This window comes from Tinamus guttatus, unplaced genomic scaffold, assembly GCF_059628265.1.
Source record: "Tinamus guttatus ecotype Peru unplaced genomic scaffold, ASM5962826v1 Tinamus_guttatus_pri_ptg000247l, whole genome shotgun sequence".
NCBI lineage: Eukaryota > Metazoa > Chordata > Aves > Tinamiformes > Tinamidae > Tinamus > Tinamus guttatus.
In genome coordinates this window covers 4,617,756-4,639,747 of record NW_028288781.1, presented here as the reverse complement: position 1 = coordinate 4,639,747, position 21,992 = coordinate 4,617,756, and the positions used below count along the sequence as shown (strand labels likewise).

General features: G+C 55.3%; 1 protein-coding gene across 1 annotated transcript; it reads right to left on the bottom strand.

The window, feature by feature from the left end:
* Positions 1 to 13,615: 13,615 nt before the first annotated feature.
* POU4F2 (POU class 4 homeobox 2) lies at positions 13,616 to 15,254 on the bottom strand. The gene is made up of 2 exons (XM_088526618.1): positions 14,964 to 15,254; positions 13,616 to 14,557 (listed from the first exon to the last, which is right to left on the bottom strand). The coding sequence occupies exons 1-2, from the start codon at positions 15,213 to 15,215 to the stop codon at positions 13,616 to 13,618; spliced, it is 1,194 nt and encodes a 397-aa protein (XP_088382744.1). The 5' UTR covers positions 15,216 to 15,254.
* Between the last annotated feature and the right edge of the window lie 6,738 nt (positions 15,255 to 21,992).

Below are 21,992 nucleotides of genomic sequence, written 5' to 3'. Positions count from 1 at the left end.
GAGCTCTCAGGCTCATTTGGTAGAGGAGGAGGAGGAGGACAAGGTGTGAGATTGTCTCTGCTGCTTAATCCTAACTCATCTGCAGGGTGGACACAGTAAAACCAAGATTCATTCCCACGCACTGCAGTGCTGTCTTGATGGGTTTAATCTCACTAGAGCAGAAAACATCTTAGTAACTAAAATCCCTGTTTCCTCTCCCTCCTGAACGAATAGACTTGGGCTGTTGTGGGCAACTTTTCACTGAGGTTTCTAGTTACCAGTTCACCTCCTTGCCACATAAAAGGCAGACAGCTTCTGAAGAACTGCAGCTTTCAAGCACAGCTAATCTGGGTTTATGTGAACTGCTGGCAGGAGCCCTGCATGAAGCCTGTGGGAGCAGGGGCCTGCGGCCCTGGCAGCCTTGCCCCTCTCCGTAGGATCAGCAGGGAAACCTGGCCTTCTTCCTGCAGGGTGGACAGGCACAGAAAGAGCAGATAGCAAATTTTCAGTAAGGGTAGAGGGGAAAGCAGATTTCCACTAGCACAGGGAAGGTTCCTGAGACTGGGACCATCATTCCCTCAGGGGGAGCATCGAGGAGCTGCAATGGTAACTGGCTCCCACTTGGCTCTGAACTCAGCTGTGGCTGGGGTCTCCCACCCCATGCGGACTCGTGAGCACCTTGTTTCTGAGAGGCAGTATCCTTTAACACCTGCTTTCACACCTGGCAACTTTAGCCTCTAATCTGGGAGATACACATACATGCACAGGGGCTTATGTATATTTTATTGTGTATGCTTTACATAAATGAACCTCTTACTAGAAAGGTTGGTACCCCATGCACTGAGCTATTCCATCCCTCACAACTTCGTCTGATGCAGAGTGAGCAATGAGCTTTCGCGTCTGCTGAGCCATGAAACTCTCACAGGAGCCTTGTGATATTATAATATTTTGATCAATTAGAGCCTTTGCTTTTACTTTGCCTCTCCCAGCCTCTGCTCCAGGAGAGCAATATCACCAATGCATTGGTGTTTTGCAGTGAGTTTGCCAGAAAAGGCTAGACAACTCCTTGAGATGGGAATAGTTAAGCAGAGAGGGGATGGGATTTGTGGCGCTTTGGATTCTTCCTGTCAGGATAAAGGCAGCGCTGACGCACACAGACCGTGTTGGGGGAGAACAGGGGCGCGTGTGCACGTCGTGTGTGCAGGACGGGGCAGAGCCGGCCCCGCGCCACCTGGTAATGTGTCACTCTGAGGTGCTTGTGCTGAGAGTGCAGCCCTCGCAGCAGCTCCCACACGCGGCAAATGTGCGTTTGTGGTTTTTAGATGATGGCTACAGACCAGCCAAGCGGCTGTGCCTGCCCCGCCGCAAAGCATGGGCACGATGAGCGTGAAGCGCTCAGTGCTGGCGCTGCGGGTCCGTGACTGGGGAGAGGCCGCCGACAGGTCCTGGTGGTGCCTGGAGCCCTCACCAGCCGCTCAGTAACCCCAGCGTGAAACCAGCCGGCGCCAAAGCAGCCCACGCTCCCAAAATGCAGAGCTGTAGGTCAGCAAAGGTGGCTCTGGCGGGCGAGGAGAGAAATCCAGGCTCAGGCAGTGGGAGTCAATTAGGCTATAAAGTTTTAGGGCCAGGAACCATCTCTTGGGTTGTTTGTGGGTACCAGACACAGTGCAGTGGGACCGCAGGCAGCGATGGGCAGTGAGTGCCGCACAGCCGGTGCGCCCACACGCACTGGGGTGCCCGGGGGGAGACCATGGGCAGGCAGCGCTGCTGGCAGCAGGCACCCCCATCAGGCCTGTTCCTGGCTTTGTCCCTCCTTGTGGGCAAGGGTTAAAGGGCAGGCTAACGTGGGAAACACTGTGGTGGGTGTCCACTACAGGCCACCTGACCAGGATGAGGAAGTCGATGAGGCCTTCTATAGTCAGCTGGATGTTGCCTCATGGTCACAGGCCCTGGTTCTCATGGGGGACTTCAACTACCCTGACACCACCTGGAAGGACAACACAGCCAGGCACAAACAGTCATAGAGGTTCGTGCAGTGCGTTGATGGTAACTTTTTGATGCAGGTTGTGGAGGAGCCAACGAGGAGAGGTGGGCTACTGGATCTCATGCTAACAGATAGAGGGACTTGCAGGAGATGTGAAGGTGGTGGGTAGCCTCAGCTGCAGTGACCATGAGTTGGTGGAGCTCAGGATCCAATGAGGAGGAGGCAGGGCTGTAAGTCACCTTGCAACGATGGACTTCAGGAGGGCCAACTTTAGCCTCTTCAAAGACCTCCTCGGAAGAATCCCATGGACTAGAGCTCTAGAAGGCAGGGGGGCCCAAGGGAGCTGGTTAGTTTTTAAGCAGCACTTCCTCCACACCCAGCAACAGTGCATCCGTGTGTGTAAGAAGTCAGGCAGAGGGGGCAGGAGACCTGCATGGATGAGCAAGGAGCTTGTGGCCATGCTCAAGCAGAAGGCAGCGGTATACAGAATGTGGAAAAAAGGACAGGCCCCCTGGGAGAAATACAGGAACGTAGTCAGGGAATGCAGAGATGCGACAAGGAAAGCTAAGGCACGTTTGGAAGTTTGGAACGCAATCTGGCAAGGGATGTTAAAAATAACAAGAAAAAAACTTCTTCAAATATATTAACAGCAAAAGGAAGATCAGGGAAAACGTGGGTCTGCTGGTGAACGAGGTAGGTAGCCTGGTCAGGAATAGCACAGAAAAAGCAGAGTTGCTGAACGCCTTCTTTGCTTCGGTGTTTACCAAGGGCAGCCCTTTAGAGTCTCGGGCCCTAGGGACAAGAGAAGAAGCCTGGAGAGAGGAAGATTTTCCCTGGGTAGAGGAAGATGGGGTCAGCGAGCACCTAAGGAAACTCGATACCCACAAATCCATGGGCCCTGGTGGGATGCACCTCAGAGTTCTGCATGAGCTAGTGATGTCATAGCTAAGCCGCTCTCCATCATCCTTTAAAGATTCTGGAGAACCGAGGAGGTGCCAGAGGACTGGAAGAAAGCCAATGTCACACCACTCTTCAAAAAAGACAGGAAGGAGGACTCAGGCAACTACAGGCCAGTGAGTCTCACCTCTGTCCCCGGAAAAGATTGAACGGCTCATAGTGGTCGTTGTTTCCGGGCACATGGAGGACAAGAAGGTGCTCAGGAGTAGTCAGCATGGATTCACCAAGGGGAAATCTTGCTTGACTGATAGTCTTCTGTGATGGAATGACCAGCTGGATAGATGAGGGGAGAGCGGTGGATGTCATCCATCTCGACTTCACCAAGGCTTTTGACACCGTCCCTCACAACATCCTCCTGGGCAAGCTCTGGAAGTGTGGGATAGATGAGTGCACAGTGAGGTGGATTAGGAACTGGCTGGATGGCAGAGCTCAGAGGGTGGTGATCAGCGGTGCAGAGTCTAGTTGGAGGCCTGTAGCTAGCGGGGTACCCCAGGGGTCAGTCCTTGGTCCAGTGCTGTTCAATTTATTCATCAATGACCTGGATGAAGGCACAGAGTGCTCCCTCAGCAAGTTTGCTGATGATACCAAACTGGGAGGAGCAGCTGATACCCCAGAGGGCTGCGCTGCCATCCAGAGGGACCTGGACAGACTGGACAACTGGGCGGTGAAAAACCTCATGCAGTTCAACAAGGCCAAGTGCAAAGTCCTGCACCTGGAGAGAAATAACCCCAGACACCAGTACAGGCTGGGGACCGACCTTCTGGAGAGCAGCTCTCCAGAGAAAGACCTGGGTGTCATGGTGGACGATAAGTTGACCATGAGACAGCAGTGTGCCCTCGTGGCCAAGGCGGCAAATGGGATCCTGGGGTGCATTAAGAAGAGCATCTCCAGCAGGTCGAGGGAGGTGATCCTGCCCCTCTACTCAGCCCTGGTGAGGCCACATCTGGAGTATTGTGTCCAGTTCTGGGCTCCACAGTACAAGAGGGATGTGGAGCTGCTGGAGAGGGTCCAGCACAGGACTACAAGGATGATGCCTGAAACATCTGCCCTGTGAGGAAAGACTGAGGGAACTGGGCCTGTTCAGCCTGGAGAAGAGAAGGCTGAGGGAGGATCTATAAGTACCTCAAGGGAGGGAGTGAGGAGGATGGTGCTGGTCTTTTTTCAGTGGTGGCCACTGACAGAACTAGAGGAAACAGCCGGAAACTGAAACAGCAAAAGTTCCACAGGAACTTAAGGAAAAAATTCTTAACAGTGAGGGTGACAGAGCACTGGAACAGGCTGCCCAGAGAGGTTGTGGAGTCTCCTTCTCTGGAGATCTTCAAAACCCACTTGGACGCAGTCCTGTGCCACGTGCTCTAGGTGACCCTGCGTGTGCAGGGTGGTTGGACTAGATGACCTCTAGAGGTCCCTTCCACCCTTAAGCATTCTGTGATTCTATGATTCCTTTCGGATGAGAAAATCACAGGGTATTGGAACCTGCCTAGAAATACTTTGTGCCAGGAAACTGGGTAACTTATGCAAAGTAACTATAAAACAGGTTTGAATCTGACTGAAAGTAGAAGACTAAAAAAACTACAGTAATATATATGCAAAAAGTATGTTTTCTGTATTAGCCCCCTCTGGCTCTCCCAAATCCCAGGTCCCACTGAGGGAGCCGTGGTGTTTCCATCTTTGAGACAATGCAACGCGCTTTCCCTTGAAAGCTGCCGGGTTTAATCTCACCATCAGACAGTGTGATTCATTTCTGCAGCCCCTGTTGGGCGTTTCTTAATATGAGGGATATATCTTCAGGACTGTGGGTGGGACTGGAGGCAACTATTTTTTTCTAGGGAGAAAGATGCTGGAAACACAGAGTGGTCTTCATCAGCTCGGAGAGAGCACGTGAAACCAAGGCCGGGCTCCCAGGCCGCACGCGTAGGGCCCATGCTGCTGCAGGCCGGGGGAGCGTGACGGACGCGCTCGCGCTGCTGGCCCGGCACCGGCTCTGTGCAGCCTCTGTCCGTGTCGCTCAGAGCGCTGGAGAGCAGGTGTGCGTGACGCTGCGCAGCGCCTCCCACCACACGGACCCGTCCTGGCTGCACAAGGAGGTTTTCTCTGCCTCCTGGGCCGCTCGGGTGCCGCGGAGCTGTGGGGAGGGAAGGAGCTCTGTGGGTCTCCTCTGCTAGGTGGCTCCCTTCGCTGTTGCCCGCACGCAGCCTGAGGGAAGGCCTCGTGTGTGAGGAAAGTGAAGATCCCCCTGTGATGAGCTTTTCCTAATTAAACTTTGCAACAAATTCAGCTGATTTGTAAAAGTGACAGTGTGCCCTCAAGAAAAATGGAGATACTTAAGCCTAAAATATCATCGATCTTTGTACTCGAGAGCGCTGCTGAATGCCTGACAAATAAATTCTGCCCTCCAGAAACTTGGACCTTCATCCTCAGGGCGAACATGGGCCAGACGAGCAGCTCTGAGCACCAGGGCAACGTGGCACTTGTGACCTGGTGGTGCTGCTACCCAGGCCCTCCGCCACTGCCTCCCCATCAATCCTCTCAGCCTGGAAGCACCCTGATGTCTCCTTAATAGGGGTTAGCATTATTTATAACAATTTACAGGTGTGATGCTAAAAGACCAAACTGTAAATCACCTCAAATGCTGCTCTGTGATGAAGTGTCTCTACATTATTTAGCAAATTGTCCCAACATGACTGAACGATGTGCAGTGGAAAAACGTGCCACACAAGTGTGGTACTGAAGAGACCACAGTATTGTCTATTTAGTTCAGACTTTTGTTTTTAGATGATGCTCTGTTGGCACTTCTGTAGTCCAGGAGTATTTTCAGTTTCGGAAAAGTGGAAGACTACTAACTTAGGGGTGTCACCTGGGCAATACAGTAGTTTATAGGTGTGGCAGTGTTATATGGCTAGGGTTGCAGAGACATTTGACACAAGAAAATCCCACCATGTGGGAAATGGATTCTGGTTTTCTCTGCTCAGCACCCACCTGCGCAGCCCCGGCCCCAACAGCCGCATCGCGACGCATCTCCCTGGGCAGGAGCACCTGCCTGCACACACAGGCAGCGTCTGCAGGGCAGGGGAGGGAAGGGAGAGCCCGAGAGAGCAGAAAGAGGGTTTTTTTAGTGTTAATGCTTCCTTTTTAGGGTTTTGAGGCCTGGACATGTATGAATTAAAGAGTCTTTTCTAACCAAATAGCCGAATAGCTCTGGCAGTATTTCTGTTAACTTTTTATAGAGTAGACTTTAGTGATTATATTTCAGCTTAACCTTTTGAGGTTTCTCAGATAAATCCCTACAGCAATCAGAGCACATTTACTATGAAGTCAAAGTCTTTTAGAAACATTGTTATTCAGGGATGTTTAAAAATCTCCTGAGGGAAACGGCAAAAAAAAAGCCTTGTTACTCAAACCGAAGTGAGGAGCGTTGAGGAGGCTGCTTGCGTCTGCCTCTGCCCACACACGGGAGACCCAGCTCCGAGCGCGGAGCGGCGGCGCCTCGAGGCGCTGCCCAGCGCGCGGGCCGAGGGCGGCAGCGAGAGGAGCTGCTGCCGGCAGGCAGGGAGGTCTGGGGGATGCCGGAACGTTCACCCGGGCAGCGTCTCTCCTTCGGCCACCGCTTCAAGCCCCGCGTCCCCCCGGGCGGCTGGTGCGAAAGGAGCCCATGCGGCCACCCTGCCGCCTTCACGCCCCGCAGTGTCCCCTGCCCCCAACCTGCTGTTTTTGCTGCCATTTGTCCACTTCAGACAAGCGGAGCAGAGAGGGAAGGGCCTGCACAGAAACGCATCCCAGCAGGTTGTGTGAGGCAGCTGAGAGGGGAGAGACCCCATGTGTGTCCCAGACCAGGGAAAAGGCAGAAAACCACGCAAGTACCAGAAAGCCTGCCCCCGGCAAGAGATTTTATTAACACTCCCTCCTCAGGAAAAGCGTCTGTCAGGGTTTTGTGACTCATTTGACACTGGAGAATCCAAGCAAAAGACAGGAATTGGCATGCGTAATCCTGCTGCGGCACCCGCCAGGCCAAGCTCAAGAAGGGCTCTTGTGTCGCTGTGAGGAGAGACAGTTTCGTTCTGTAGCTGGAAGCTGACGGGTGGTGGGAAGAGGGACATTCGAGCCCACCACGGGCTCAGCTTTTTGGCTTGTAGTTCGAGTGCCTCTGTGGTACCGGGGGGAGCAGCATGTCCCTGTCACGGGGAGCACTGCAGATCCTGGTGGTGAATACTGAGGTGCCGACACGAAGAGCCGTAAGAAATCACAGAACTGGAGAAAAATCCTTAAAAAAAAAAAAAAAAGAAAAGAAAAAAAAAAGCTTAGCCAGTCCACTGGGACAGGGTGTTGGATTCGCCACCACTCACCTCCGGTGCGGTTTCATGGTTCTCCCTCTGCTGCTCGTGCTCTGCTGCGCCGGCCGCTGGTGTCACGAGCTCAGTGCAGCGGGCAAGGCGTGCGGGCAGCACTACGGCCCCATGTCCCGGCTGCCGCCCGCGTCCCGGCTGCCCCCCACATCCTGGCTGCACGGTGCCTCCTCCGATACCTTGGCGGCTGCATTGGGCGAAATAAATAAATAAGCGGGTGAATGAAAATGTCACGTACATAAATATGCCACAGTAAGTTTAGTCCTCAGATGAAAGTGCTTAAGATGAGACAGCTTTGAAACAGAAAGGGAGGAATCAAAACTGCACGCCTGTGAGTCTGACCCGGGGTACCAGCTGTTTAGCTGGGGTTTACACCCCTTACGGCTTCTTAAATGAGACATTTTAGCGCTGCCTCTGAGCGAGGCCCTGTCAGCATATCCCAGGGCTGCCTGGGGCGCAGGGCCTGGCGCGGGAGGGCTCATGCTCACATGGGCCCTGGGAGCAAGGGCCTCCCTCCAGCCCAGGCACCTCAGCTGCCCCCCCTGCAGTGCCAAGTAATTCCCAAGGCTATGGCAACCTGCCTTATTTCTCCCAGCGAAATGTCCTCCAAGCAAATCCTGGCGCCATCTGAGCTCCTTCCCTCCCTGCCACACCGATCTCACCGCAGGTATGTTCAGACTCCCGTGATAACGCAGCATGGGGCCAGTGCTCCCTCTTGTCAAGGCACAGCGCAGAGCGCCCGCAGGGTGCAGGGATCCGCCTTGCGCCCCCTCCTCGGCTCAGGGAGGGGGCAGGACAGGGCACTGTGCCACGTCGCCCTCGGCCCAGGGGCTGCCAACAGGGGCTGGCGTTTGGGAGCCGCTCTGGAGCCGGCCCTTGCCCATGCGACGCATGGAGGAGTCAGGCAGCAAGGGCCCCGGGCGCAGGCGGCTGCATCCCCTGGGGAGCTGCCTGAGGAGACGTGCGCAGCGGCAGCGGCGCCTCTCACACAAGACCTTTCCCCACTCACTCCACCAGCGGCCTCGTCTTGACCCTGGGGGGGATTCACAAGTTAAATCCAAAGTCGCCTCCCCACAAGGCTCCCCCCGCAAAAGGCTTTCACGCTCCCAGTGTCAAATCCATCCCATGGGCTGGCTCTGCTCCCCACCAATACAAGGCTGCGTCCTGCTGTGCCACCATCCCCTTCCACGCAGGGGCTTGCAGGCCATGTGCGCCCCAGGAGGATGTTCTACTCAGATACTCTATCCAGAGGGGTGGGACGGGAGGTACGTGCCAGGCACAGCCATCGACCTCGGCCTTTGTGCAGCTCTTGGCGCCCAGCACTCGCTGCCCATATGGAGGGTCCCATGATCCTACTGCGGTGTGTTGCCTCCCTGCCCAGAGATTGTCCCTTTCCTTAGGGATGAGCAGGAGGCCATGGGGGCACCTCGAGTCCCATCCTGGGTGGCTCCAAGCAGGGGTCACGTCGTGCTGGCAGCAAGGGACTGCATCCCGCACATGCGCCCCAGACACAGACGCTTGGGGCGGCGGGCTCGAGGTGCCCCCAGGACGAGGCAGCCGGGGGCACCCGCGCTCTTAGGCCTCCACTGTCCCATTTCCCCCGTCCTCTTCCCCCCGCCCCGGGCTTCGGGCAGGCCCGCGGGGGCTGCAGGTCCCGCGCGGCAGCAGCGCGGAGCGGGGCTGGGGCTGCTGCTGCCGCGGGCGCCGCCGCGCAGGGGGTTGACCGGCCCCACGCGCGGCCCGGGGGCAGCGCAGCGCGGCCCCCCCGCCCCGGCGGGCCCGCGGCCAGGCCCGGCCCGACGCCGCGGCGAGGGGCGGCGCTCGGGAGCCGCTGCCCGGCCCGGCCCCAGCCTCTCCCGGGGGTGTCCGCGTCGCGCTCGCTCCTCCGAACTCATCTAAATTACATCAATAACGGCGCGCACTCTTTAATGAGCTCTCAACTTTAAAGACTTGAAGGATATTAACAAGCCGCTTGACAAATGGTGCTTAGAAGCACATTAAAGACGCTGCTAATGGAGCGCATAATGACGGCTAATTTTCGATCAGATATAAATTAGAGCCCCAACAGTTATTTGCCTTAAGGACTTTATGTAAATGATCTCGCTCTGTGTAAACGGGCAGGAGAGGCGAGGGGAGCCCCGCGACGCCGCCAGCCCCGCGCCCTCCTGAACACGGATGCGGGAGCGCGGGGCTGCGCGCACACGCACACGCATGTACACACATATGTACACACACATGCACACACGCGCACGCACACTCGGGCAACTATCCCAGCTCGTGCCTTTTCCGCCTAGCCCTCCCACAAGTGCCTTTTTCAGTTATTTTCTGGGGATATAGACATATAAGAATAATTTTATATATAAAGCCGGTGCAAATAAAGATACGTACATTGCAACAAGTGATGCAATGGCGCAGTGGGAGCCGCGAGCCTGCCCCGGGGAGCAGCGAGCGAGACCCCCGCCCCGGCAGGGGCCACCGGCCGCCCGCGGGGGCGCAGGAGTTTTCCCGAGCATTTTTGCTGGTCCCTGAGAGAGATTCCCCTCCACCCCCGTCCCAAAGTCCAGTTCCTCCCTAATTCGCAATTTCTCCTCCCCTGGGCCGGGATCCCGCAACGCGGAGGTGCCGAGAAACCGCGCAGCCCCCGCGGCCCTGCGCGGCTCACCTAGGCGGCCCGGGGGGGCGGCTCCTGCGCCCCTCGCTCCGCGCTCGCTGTCCCGCTCCCTGGATTTGCTGCTGGAAAACCGCGGCGCGCTCTTATAGCAGCCACGAGCAATTAATATTGCATTAACCCTATTAAAAAAAAAATCCCCGGGCCCGGAATCCCGCGCCCTATCACGGGCATCTATTATTAACGAGAGGGTAATTGGAGACGCGAGGTGCGTGTGGGTGCGGACTGGGTGCGGGAGCTGCGGGGCAGGGCCGGGAAACACGAGTGTGACCCTGCGCCGGGAGGGAGAGGGAGCCCAGGGTGGCTAATATTTAATTTCAGGTCTGTGGTTTTCTAATTCGAGATTAAAAGCAGTCACGTCTTTGAAGCCAGACACTTGGTGTAAATGTACAGTTAAAATATTCTATTCCACAGTCCCCAGACAGAGCTCTGCTACTCCCAGGCTTCATTAAATTTTAATTATCATCCCAGGCTGGAGCAAGAGAAGAGGGGGAAGACTGTCCACCTAATTGCAATTGATAAAGGCAGAGCAGCCTGGATATTTTTCCTCTCTGTGAAGACGCAGCAGTTGCTACTACTGTTGTTTTAATGTGGCCAAAGCCCGGCTCGGGCAGCGCAAAAGAGCTGCTGGCAGAAGATGGAAAAATAAAAGGAGGGGGAAAATGAAAGAAGGAGGGAAAAAAAAAAGAGAGAAAAAAAATAAAAAAAAAAAGAAGGAAGGAAAATTAAAAGAAGGGGGGGAGGTCATAAATGTGTGCACGGAGGAGCCGGGGGGTCTGCGCTCCTGCGGGGCCGGGCCGGGCGCTCATTGTCTCCCCAGACAAAGGGGGGCGCGGGTGCGCGCAGGCCCCGCGGGCGCGCGCGGACCCCGGGCCGCCCCCCCGCGCGGCTCCGCGCTGGCCCCTCGGTCTTCGCTGCGTTTCCTGGGAATTTCCGCGGGTTGGAGCGGGAGCGGCGGCTCGCGGGAAGCGTCGCGCAGAGCGACTCGCTGCGCAAAGTTAATTCCAATTCCCGGGGAGCATTTCACGTTCTCGCTCGCTCTGACCCGCACTAATTAGCTGAGATAACTAATGATTACTTACTTATTCCCGGTAATTATCTGGATTTAATAATTCGCTGTGTAATTTATTAATTCTCCCATAATAGCCTTTAAGTGAAGGGCTCGATGAAGAGGGCCCGGCGGAAGCTCGGGGCTTGCCGGCCGCGCGGGGCTGCTTTTGGGGCTGTTTCGCGCCCTGTTTTAGCCCCGCTTTTCCCTCAACGCGGCCGCGGAGCCTCCGGGCCGGGACCCGCCGCCGAGGGGGAACCGAGAATCCCCGGGGGCGGCTCCGGGTTGGGCCGCGGGTCCCCCAGCGGTTCTCGGGGTCCCGCGCAAGGGCCGCGCTACCCGCTCAGCGCTTCTTTTGATTATTTTATTTGGGAGGGGAGGTGGAGAAGGGGTAATTGTCCGCGGCTCGGGGCAGGGAAATGATCATTCCCTCCGATCTCATAACCACGATCACAGCAGCGAGAGCGGCAGGGCCGAAGGGAGCGCGGGCGGCCGCACCCGCGCAGCGCCCGCGTCGCCTGCGAGGGGCGGCTGGAGCGGCCGGTGGGGCGGAAATGTGAATATTTAACAGCGACGCGCGCGGGTCTCCTGTCCCCCCGCTCTCCCGGCCTCGCGTTTCCTCGGCCTTCGGTAAGCGGCGCTCGCTCTTTTCACTTTTATTTCCTTTTCGTTTTGGTTTTTCGTCGGGCTCTTGGCAGGTTTGGAGCAACCTGCGCGGCGCGGACAGCAGCCTCCGTGCCGCGGGAAGGGGCGCGTCCGCGCACACCAACCCCACGCACGCGAATCCCACGCACAGATCTCGCACCGAGCCCGCGCACACGAACCCCGCGCACACGAATCCCACTCAGTGCCGCCTTCGGGGGCCGCGGCTTGGGCAGCTCCCCCGCGGGCCGCGCTGCCCCTGTCCCCGCCCGGCGCCCGCCCCAAATCACGGCCGCCACTGCCCGCCCCACGGACACGCGGGGCCGCCGCCACCACTGGGCGCTGCAACCCACGCGGGAGGGAACCCCCCAGAATTATACACACACATTTATATACAGGTATGCACATATGTGCGCGCGGCCGGGGTGCGATGTTGAGTTACTTGGGGAAAAGGAGAGAAGCAGCAAAATAAAACGCTCTTTGCCAATAAAACGTTAAAATCTTTTTTAATGAAAGACGATCCAACGACATTTAAAAATAACTTAGTACATTACTATAATAAATAAACTTCCTATTAACAAAACCAACGAAATCGCGTCATGTACAAGAACTTAAGACTTCAAATAGTCTCAGATAGAACAGCGGTACAGCGAAATCTGTAAGAATATATCTATATGTGCGTCAATTCGAATGAAATATTTACAATACGTACAGGTACCAAACCGAGTACCCTGTTTTCTTGTTGTTGCTCCAAAAGAATTGTACCAAACAATGTGAATTTACAAGCAGTGCAGTCTCGTTCGCTCACTCTCTTCCTTTAAAAATTTCAATTTGGCTTTTCCACAAACAGACGCCCCCCTCCCACCTCCCCCCTCCAAAAGACAGACCTTCCCCCGCGGAGAAGTATTTCAATTAACGGTAATAAATAAGCAACCGGAACGACCGACGAAACAAGTAAATAAATAAGCAAGCGAGTGAATAAATAAGTAAGTAAATAAATAAATAAATGGATACAGACCCGCGCCGGGGCGAGCCCCGCAGCTCCGCGGGCTGGAGGGGAAGCGCCCGGGTCCCCGTGAAATCCGCAGCGCCCCAGAGCGACACCCGGGCCCGTGGATCGGGCCACGCGGATCGCGGGGGAGCAACCGAGCGCGGGCGCCCCGCAAATCAGGGCACTCGCCAGAGCGATTGGGTTCCCGGGGACAATTTACGGGAGGCCAAAAGGGGACGTTTGGGAGGAGGAGAGGAAGGAGGAGGAAAAAAGCGCACGTCCATAATTCCTACCAACACAAAATGTTTGATCCTCACTATCCATATATATATATTATTTTTTTTTTACTTTTATCAAGACTTAGATTAAGGAGGTGTAATTAATTAGGATGAGCACGAAATGAAGTTGCTAGAGAGATAAATTAATAATTTACAAGGGGTTGTTTGGCAGTAATCTAATAATAGCTTCCCAAGACCGGTGAACACAGCAGGATCAGCTCTTTCCCTAAGCGTTATAACTCCGGAGAAGGAATGGGGTAATAACCACAGTAAAAATATATATTATATATATATTTATAATTCGCAGTGTAAATGCAGAAAAAACTGCCATCTTTTTTTATTATTTTTTTCTTTTCTATTTTCTCACTGTTTTTAAATCAAAATACTACTTTGGAGGCGCCTCTCGCGGGCGGCGCGAGCCTTCGCCTCTAAGATTCAAGTTTCAGCCTGGAGTCGATTTAATTTCGGGGGGAGGGAGGGTACAAAAAACAACAACAACAACAAAACCAGATCAAATCAAAAGCAACCCCCGAGCCCCACGGGCCCGGCCGGGCGCGCTCGGCCCCGCTCCGCGGCGCTGCCCCTACCTCGCGGAGGTCGCTCCCTCGGCGGGCGGGCAGCGGGCGAGGGGGACACTCGCACACGTCGCAGCGCGTTTGTTTTTCACGTCGGCGCCGTCCCCATCGCTCTCGGCCCGGCCCGGCCTGGCCCGGCCCGGGGAGGGCTCAGATGCCCGCCGAGTACTTCATGCGCTTCTGCTTCTGCCGCTGGTTGCAGAACCAGACGCGCACCACGTTCTTCTTGAGGTCGAGCTTCTCGGCGATGGCGGCGATCTTCTCGGAGGAGGGCCGCGGCTGCAGGGCGAAGTAGGCCTCGAGGGAGCGCTTCTCGGGGGCGGCGATCGAGGTCCGCTTGCGCTTCTTCTCGGCGCCCGCGAAGAGCTCGGGCTTGGCGAGCTTCTCGCGATGCGCCTTCTCGGCCTCCTCGAGCCAGGCCTGCAGGATGGGCTTGAGGGCGATCATGTTGTTGTGCGAGAGCGTGAGCGACTCGAAGCGGCAGATCGTGCTCTGGCTGAGCGAGCCCACGCCGGGGATCTTGAGGTTGGCGAGCGCCGAGCCCACGTCGGCCTGGGTCACCCCCAGCTTGATGCGGCGCTGCTTGAAGCGCTCCGCGAAGGCCTCCAGGTCGCGCGGGTCGGCGTCCACGTCGCTCACGCAGCCCATGTGCGCGGGCAGCCCGTGCGCGTGGGCCATGCCCAGCGCCGCCGGGTGCATGGGCGTCATGCCGGCCATGTGGGGCCCGTGCGCCGGCGTGGAGACCACGGCGCCGTCGGGGGCCGCCATGGCCCCCAGCGCCAGCCCCGGCGTGAGGTGCTCGAGCAGGTCGCCCTCGAGCGCCTGGTGGGGCTGGTGGTGGTGATGGTGGTGGTGGTGGTGGTGATGGTGCGTGCCCGAGAGCGCGGACGGGTGGGAGATGGGCACCGAGGAGGAGGAGGCGGCCGAGGTGCAGGGGATGGTGTTCATGGTGTGGTACGTAGCGTCCGGCTTGAAGGGGCTGTGGTGCGGCGGGTGGTGGTGGTGGCTCTTGCTCGGGGAGACGATGTCCACCGCTGCCAGGGCTTCGGCGCGGGCCAGCAGGCTCTCGTCCAGACCGCCGAATATATTGCTCTGCAATTGCAAATAGAAGGCGCACATAACGCTCAGCGGGGAATTCGCCTCCCCGCGCACTCCGCCGTGCCACTAAAACCTCCCCAGCATGTTAAAAAAGAAATCCTGGAGAGAGGGGAAAAAAAAAAAGAGAGGGAGAGCGCGGCGCGCACACGCACACGCACCTCACACACTCGAACCACACACGCACACGCGCACGGACGGGCACCCGCCGCCGCCGCCACCCGCCGCCGCATCCCAGGTCATAAAAATTAATACGGGCGGCGGGAGCCGCCGCACGCGCAAGTCGGGCGAGCGCCGGGCGCCGCCGGGTGATTTGCTGCGCGGCCATGAAAAAATCATCAAGCGGCTCCAGGGGGGCCGCCGCGGCGCGGCCCCTTAAAGCGGGCGGCGGGCGGGCACCTACCGGAGGGGCGGGCAGGCAGCCGCGCCGCATCGCGTCCCCGCCGGAGCCCGCGCCGGAGCCGCGGCCCGCGGAGCCGCCCGCGGAGCCGCCCGCGGAGCCGCCCGCGCCGGGGGAGGCGGCGGGCGCGGCGGCCGAGGGGCAGGGCGAGCCGCTGTGCAGCTGGGCAGGGTACTTGGCGTCGTGGAGGCCCCCGCCGCCGCCGCCGCCGCCGTGGGGGACGCTGAAGGGCTGCTTGCTGCTCAGGGACATCATCGTGGTGCGGCCGCCGCCGCGGAAAAAAAATAATAAAATAAGAAAAAAAAATATATTAAAAAAAAAACAACGGAAATAAACGGGTAGGGAGATCCCAGCCGCGCGGCTGCCCGCGGAGGCGGCTGCGCGGGGCCTCCCCGCGCGCTGCCGCTGCCCGCGCTCCGGCGCCGGCCCGCGCCGCTCGCCGAGTGCCCGCGCGCCGCCCCGCGCCGCGCGCTTTTACTCGCGCCCCCTCCCCGCCCTCCCCGCTCGCCTCTCACGACAGCCCCGCGCCGCGGGAAGAGCCTCCGCGCCGCGCAGCGCCCGCCGCCCCGCGCAGCGCCCGCCGCGGGCCCGCGCGCCCCCGCCCACGCGTGCCCCGCGCTCGGCCCCGTGCCCGCCCCCGGGGGGAGGGAGAAGCGACACACACACAAAAAAAAAAAGGGGAAAAAAAAGTCACCCCCCCCTATCGCTTTTCTATTAAAAATAATAATTAATAAAATAAAGAAAAAAAAAAGGAGGAAAAGTCCCGTCCACGCTGAAAACGAGCGCGAGGTTTCCCGGGCAGCGCGGAGCGGGGCCGGGGGCGCCTGCAGCGCTGTCCCGCCAGTGCCCCTCTCCCGTCCCCAAAACGGGGAAAAGGCAGGGAAGCCAAAGGGCGAAAAAAAAAAAAAAAAAAAAAAAAGAGTGAGCGAGCGCGGGGGAAGTCAGCTCTGCTTAAGGTGGATGGGTTTATTCCCCCGAATTTCGCTTGGCGCCGGGAGGTTAAAATAAGTGCTTAGGTGTTTAATTTCTCACCTAAACAGCAGACTTGGTAATTTTAGGGGAAATAAAAAAAAATTGCATTGTATCAGCTCTCACTGTCGCCAGCTCCGAGAAATGAAATAAATCAAAGTTAAAAGCTTGAGTATCATTTAATTATGGTGCGAATAGCGCTTGGAAAGAAGTAGAACAACATCTCTAAACAAATTATGGCCGGGCCAGGAAGGAATTATTAGATTGAAATTTCATTTAGGCTCGGGAGACACAGCGCTTCAATATGTAATCTGTTATGCCTCATCTGATTTGTATGCTTAATTCAGCTTGACGAATTTATTAGTTTTCATAATAGTAAAAAAATTGAGCAGCACTATGGGCTAATGCATTGTGTGTACTATAAATTGTATGTCACCGTTGAAAGGCTGAAGTCTATAGAAATCTTTTATTAATGACAACATAGGAAAGAGGATTTTCTTGCAAGCCTTTAAGGAGTTCATGCCAAACCTCCGTGCTTCGCGTCTCGGTAGGATATTAACATATCGTCATACTAATTAGGCTACTTCATGAGTGATATAATTTCAAACTTTAAATTATGTTCTAATTAACAAGGGTTGTCCAATTTGCTTAATCTTCAAAAGGCTTTTGGCTCGTCTAATTAGTCTAAACTATCGAGCATCTCAAACGCCTAATAAAATCCCATAAATAATATTTTTGTGTTTCCATCGAAGCCAGTGCAAAGTTTGCAGGAAAGGCTGGAAAAGCCCGTGCCGGGAGCGCTGGCAGGAGGCAGATTCCTGCTGCCTCCCTATGCCATTCCCGAGCTCCAGCCTCCCCAGCAGCAGGAATAGCCCTTCCCGCTGCGCTACGGGCTCGCCGCGGGGCTTGCAAGGCGAGCGGGCAAAGCCCTTGCTTTCAAAAAAAGACAAAAAAAAAAAGTGCAAAATAATCGCATTTGTACTCGGAAGTCCGAAGGAAACCAACACGTTTGGACGGAGCGGCACTGGGGAAAAGGGCTTTGTGCTCCTCGCTCTTTGCCTGAACTTTGCTAGTGATGATAGCGGTAGCGGTGGCGATAATAATATTATCATCAGAACCAAAAAAAAGAAAGGAAAAAAAAAAAAAAGACCCTCCCTCCCTCCAAGGTGCGCTCGGCCCCGTCCGCACCGAGTTTAATTACCCGCAGCAATAGTTGTTTTAACGCGCGCCGTCACAGGGGAGGGCCGAGCGCGCGCCTCGCTAACGGGGATTAACCCTGACCGTAGCGGCAGTGACAACCCGCCGCCAAAACGCCGAGCGCCCCGCGGCCCCGCGGGGCTCCCCACAACTTTGTCGGCGGCCGCTCGCCCCCCGCGAAAATCCCCGGGGGACACGGGAGAACGCGGGGGACCCGGGGGGACGCGGGGGGACACGGGGGGACGCGGGGGACACGGGGGGCCGCGGGGGGCCGCGGGGGGGCACCGGAGCCCGCGGGGAACCCGCGTCCCCGCCGCGACCGCCATGGCCGCCCCGCGCCCCGCAGGCTCCGCCCCCGCCGCGGGCGGCCGGGGCCCCGCGCGCCGAGCGGCCCCGGCGCGAGCGGGAGGCGGCAGCGCCGCTCCCTGCCGGGCCCGCGGCCTGCGCCGCTGCGGCCGCCGGGCTTCGCGGTCGCTGTGTTTCATCTGCTGCCGCTGCCTCGGCGGGGTCTGCGCCGCGCGCGCACGCAGCTGCCCGCGGGACCCCCGCCGGACACTCCGGTTCCGCCGCCGCCTTCGCGCGGCCGAGGCCTCCTCCTGCCTCCGAGGTGAGCGGCGGTCTGCCAGGCCAGGCCCCACGCCAGCCCCACGTCCGCCCCGCAGCTGGCCCACGTGTGCCCCGCGCCGTGGGCCTGTCCCACGGGGCCTTGCAGAGAGGCTGCCAGGCCGCGGATCGCCACTGTCGGACTGGGAATAGGAAAATGGGACGAGGAAAAGCTGCATCCGCTGTTCGGAGAGGATGGTGTTTCTCGGTGGAGTCACCCAAAACTGCCTCATCAGGGAGAAGCATTTTGCAGATTATATTGATGCTAAAAAGGGCCATACGCGACCTGCCCTCTCTTAGCACCCCCACAGTGCAGGCCTTTCTGATGCAGAGGATAACCTGGAGTCTCCCAGGCAGGACGGGGAGCGCGGATGAAGCAACGCGTTTGTTCAGGCAAACTCTTCTCTCGTCTTTTGGCGGCAGCATTGGGTCCCCGGGGGGACACAGCTCCGCAAGCCGCTCCTGGGGCTTCTTTGGGGCTGGGAGGCCGTGAGCTCAGGAGCAAACTTTATCATGGATACCTCTCGGAGAACTTGAAGCAATGTTATGAAAGAATGAAAAATACATTTGGGAGCCACCTGGAAACTGAAGTGCATTTTGACTTAACTTACATTAACAGAAACCTAATGTCAAAGTGAAGGGATCTAACAAAACCATTAATAATTTAAAAATAATTACAGATAGTCTATCCTTACTATTCATAACCACTCAACATTTTAGACAAAGAAAGCAGAATATTCTTCGTGGGAGGAGGATGCGAGCTGACTGCTAAGCGGGAGCGGCGGCCCTGCCTCCAGCGGGACAACCATTTCCAGCCCCTCTTCCTGCTGCCCCCGCTCTCGGGCCTGGCAGGGGAAGCGGAGGGGATGCTCGGACGCCTGGGCCCGGTCGAGGCCCCTCTGGCCATGGGGCCGTGTCCAGCTGAATCGCGGCGGCAGCAGCGAATTTCTCGCTCCGCTGTTTAGTGATGGTTGATCTCAGCTGCCTACATCACCCACTTGGCTCTCAGTATCTCCTTGCAAAAGCTATTTTTAATGCATCCATTCCAATTCAAGTCTCTATTGTATGTTTTATGGCTCTAGGGTTTTGAGCATGCTGCAAAACCATGATTTTGCCTGTGTTTCTGTTTGTTCTTGTTCTTTTTTTTTTCTTCTTCTTCTTTTTCTTTTTTTTTTGGATACACCTGCTGTCCAAACACCATATAAAATCAAAGCGTCTGGATCTGAGGCAAACTTCACTGCTTTTCCTTGCAGATGGTGATAAAATTGCAAAGAGGGAAATTCACAGGCGTAAAGCGATTTCTTCAGGGAAAGCAAGTATGTGACTATACAAACCAGGGAGGAAATTCAAATGCAAGTCTTGCAAAAAAATACATCTTACAAACAGCCTTACAGGTAGGACACGTTTCTCACCTCTTCCCCAACTGCTCCTTGCACTGGAACCATTAAGATCTCATGGATCATGAAAAGAAAAAATCCTATAAATCACAGAGTGGGTGATGTCCTTGGGACTCTGTTCTTGCTGATCTTAGACAAAACCCTGATATCTTGGATTACCCTTCATTAATTATTTTCATTAATTTCACTTGTTATAGATGTATGATCACAAATCATGTTCAAACCCATCCACTAATGAAGCATGAGATTCCCCTCCACCTCCTCATGCCATTTAAAAGCAGCAATGAGGAAGTGCAAGGCGCCTCTGCTGCCCTCACGCTCCAGGCGGTCGTGAGCAGCCAGGACTGTGCAAGGCAGCACTTGTCTGTTGGATTTGTTTACAGTTTTGCTCTAACTTTGGCAAAATTATTTTGATTTTCCATTTGGTTGTTAAACTTTGGCACGGAGGCTTTCTCCCTTCCAAATTTTTCATGTCACAGAGAACTGCCCTGGATAATACTCCCATCATCTTTCAGATCTTTTTCCCCCTTTGATTCAATGTCCTCACAAGGATGGTCCACCCTATATGCAAACACTTGATTAACTTGTATTTAATGCTAACCACAACCTTCCATTTTGCTAAAACTGATGAGAAAAATCCCCCTACCCTTCCTACAAGTGCTGACCACGCATTGAAGCGCTTCCCTGCACCCGCAGAGCCGGGGCGGGTGTCCCTACATGCTGCTGAGCCTCTTTATAAGTGAAATATTGCACCTGCTGAACACTGGCAATATAATGAAACAGCGGTGGGAAATACCTCCGCAGTTTGTACCAACGTTTCCGATTGGAAAAATAAAAAACCAAGCCTGCTAGGATTATGTTATCATGTATCTCCCACAGCCTTCAGACAGCAGCCTAATTCCAGGGAAATCTCTTTCTGAAGGCAATCAACCGATCAATCTGTGCTTTTCCGGTAACATCAAACGTGATGAAATGGCTGTGTGTTAAGAACTGCAAGTATGCATGTAAAAATGGGGAAACAATATCCAGAAAAAAAAAAAAAACCTGCAGGAGATTAATAACTGACTGACATCTACAGCCAACCCAGTGCAGAGTTTAGAGTTTAATTAACGCAATCTGTAGCCGTAGCAGAAACTTCTGTGGATGCATCTATTCAGGGAAGCCCTTGCATGCAAACAGTTTCAAGCATTTTGCCAAGTTGAGATGGACTCCACTTCTCTTGGCTGCTTTGCTCCGTGTGGACCACAAGACCTGGGCTGGCACAGAGAGGCCACAGCTTTAGACTCTCAACTATGGTCATCAGGTGGTACATGTGCATGTAGATTTCTATACAGAGAGTAAATATAGCATCAAATTATACTTTTGCTTGTGGTGCGTGCTTTGAAATTGCTGACTTGCTTGGATCAAACACGTCACAAAGCTTCCAAAAGGGTCTTTGTGAGTATTTTGCAATGAGGGATGTGGATTTGGCAGGTTTTGTTTGTTTGTTTCTTTTGTAAGTACTGAAAACCTGCCTCCTTTAGGTGGCCTCAGGTGTTTAGTGGCTCTTGATTGGCACTGGCTGAGGAGGGTATTTAGGCCCTGCTCTAGGGAAGGGCAGCTGGTGCTTGGAGAGGGCAGTGTGTTTGCAACCTCTGGTGCTGCTCTTTGCAGGACTCTGTGTCCGTGGGCCTCTGTGTGATGGGGTTTGGTGCGGAGCAAATGCCAGGGGCAGGGTTACTGCTGGTGCGTCGGGGTTAATACAGCTCGGGGAGCAGAGCTGAAAATTATGGCCTTTCCTGTGGGAAAGGAGGTGTGTGGATCTGCTGTCCCCCTTCTTGAGGCAGTGTGAATATTTTGGTCTCCTCTGAAGTGGAGCTGAAAGCCAACCGTGCTCAATACTCCCAGTGAAGTGAGTGCTCTGGAGGATGGAGTTAAAAATCAATGTCCTCTGAGGATGATGGAGAGGTATGTCTTTAAATGGAGTTTAACTTTTTCCTTGGCTCCGTATCATGTTTGTGTTACCTCTTTACATGTCCCCAGCGTTGGGTAGTGTCTCTGGGCAGGTCATGATACGCTCCAGCAGGGCTCTATGTAATAGAGAGAATGTTGTTTTCACTTAAATAACAACAGCTGCTGCCCTACAGTGAGACCAAAAGCAGGGGACCCTTCAAGCTAAAAATAAGATGTCTCAACCTCTACTAGCGAATTGTGCAGATATTCAACAGGCCGCTAAACACTCAGGGGCAGAACAGGTAGTGCTGGGAGGCCAAAGCAACCTAAGCCCGTCAGTTAACAAGGTCTAACTGCTTTGGTGCCAAAAGCCAGGAGAGAGAGGGGGTGAAAAAATGCCAGAAAAATGAAAACACATAATGTAGTGGTAGGGTAATGTCAAATGTTATATTTAAGGTTTAGAAAATGGAGCAGTTTAAAGGCTGCTTTTTATCTGAAGCTTCTCTCCAGCTCCAAATTTTGGGAGGTTGAGCTGTGCCCTTGACCCAGCGGCTGAGCGCGTGCGACTGCGAGACACCCGCACTTCCCATGGACTTGCCTTCAGAGGGAGCTCGACCGCAAGCGGGTGAAACCTGCGAATATTCCCCTGCCTAGATCTGGGTCATGTTGGAGTACACCTAAAGATAGTGGGTTTTGTTTGTTTGTTTGTTTTGTTTGTTGTTGTTTTTGGGTTTTTTTTTTTTTTTTTCTTCTTCAAGTGCACAAAGTTCCCTGCTTTTCACAAGACACTGTGAAAAGCATCTAGTGGGTGCTAGGGAAGGATAGTTCCTTTTGGCTCTTCTAAGCAATGGAGCAGTTTGTTCAATACTTGTGCAGACTGAACCATGCAATAGCTGCCTGTGTGAGCGCACGTGCTGCCTCCTGCCCCTGCTTC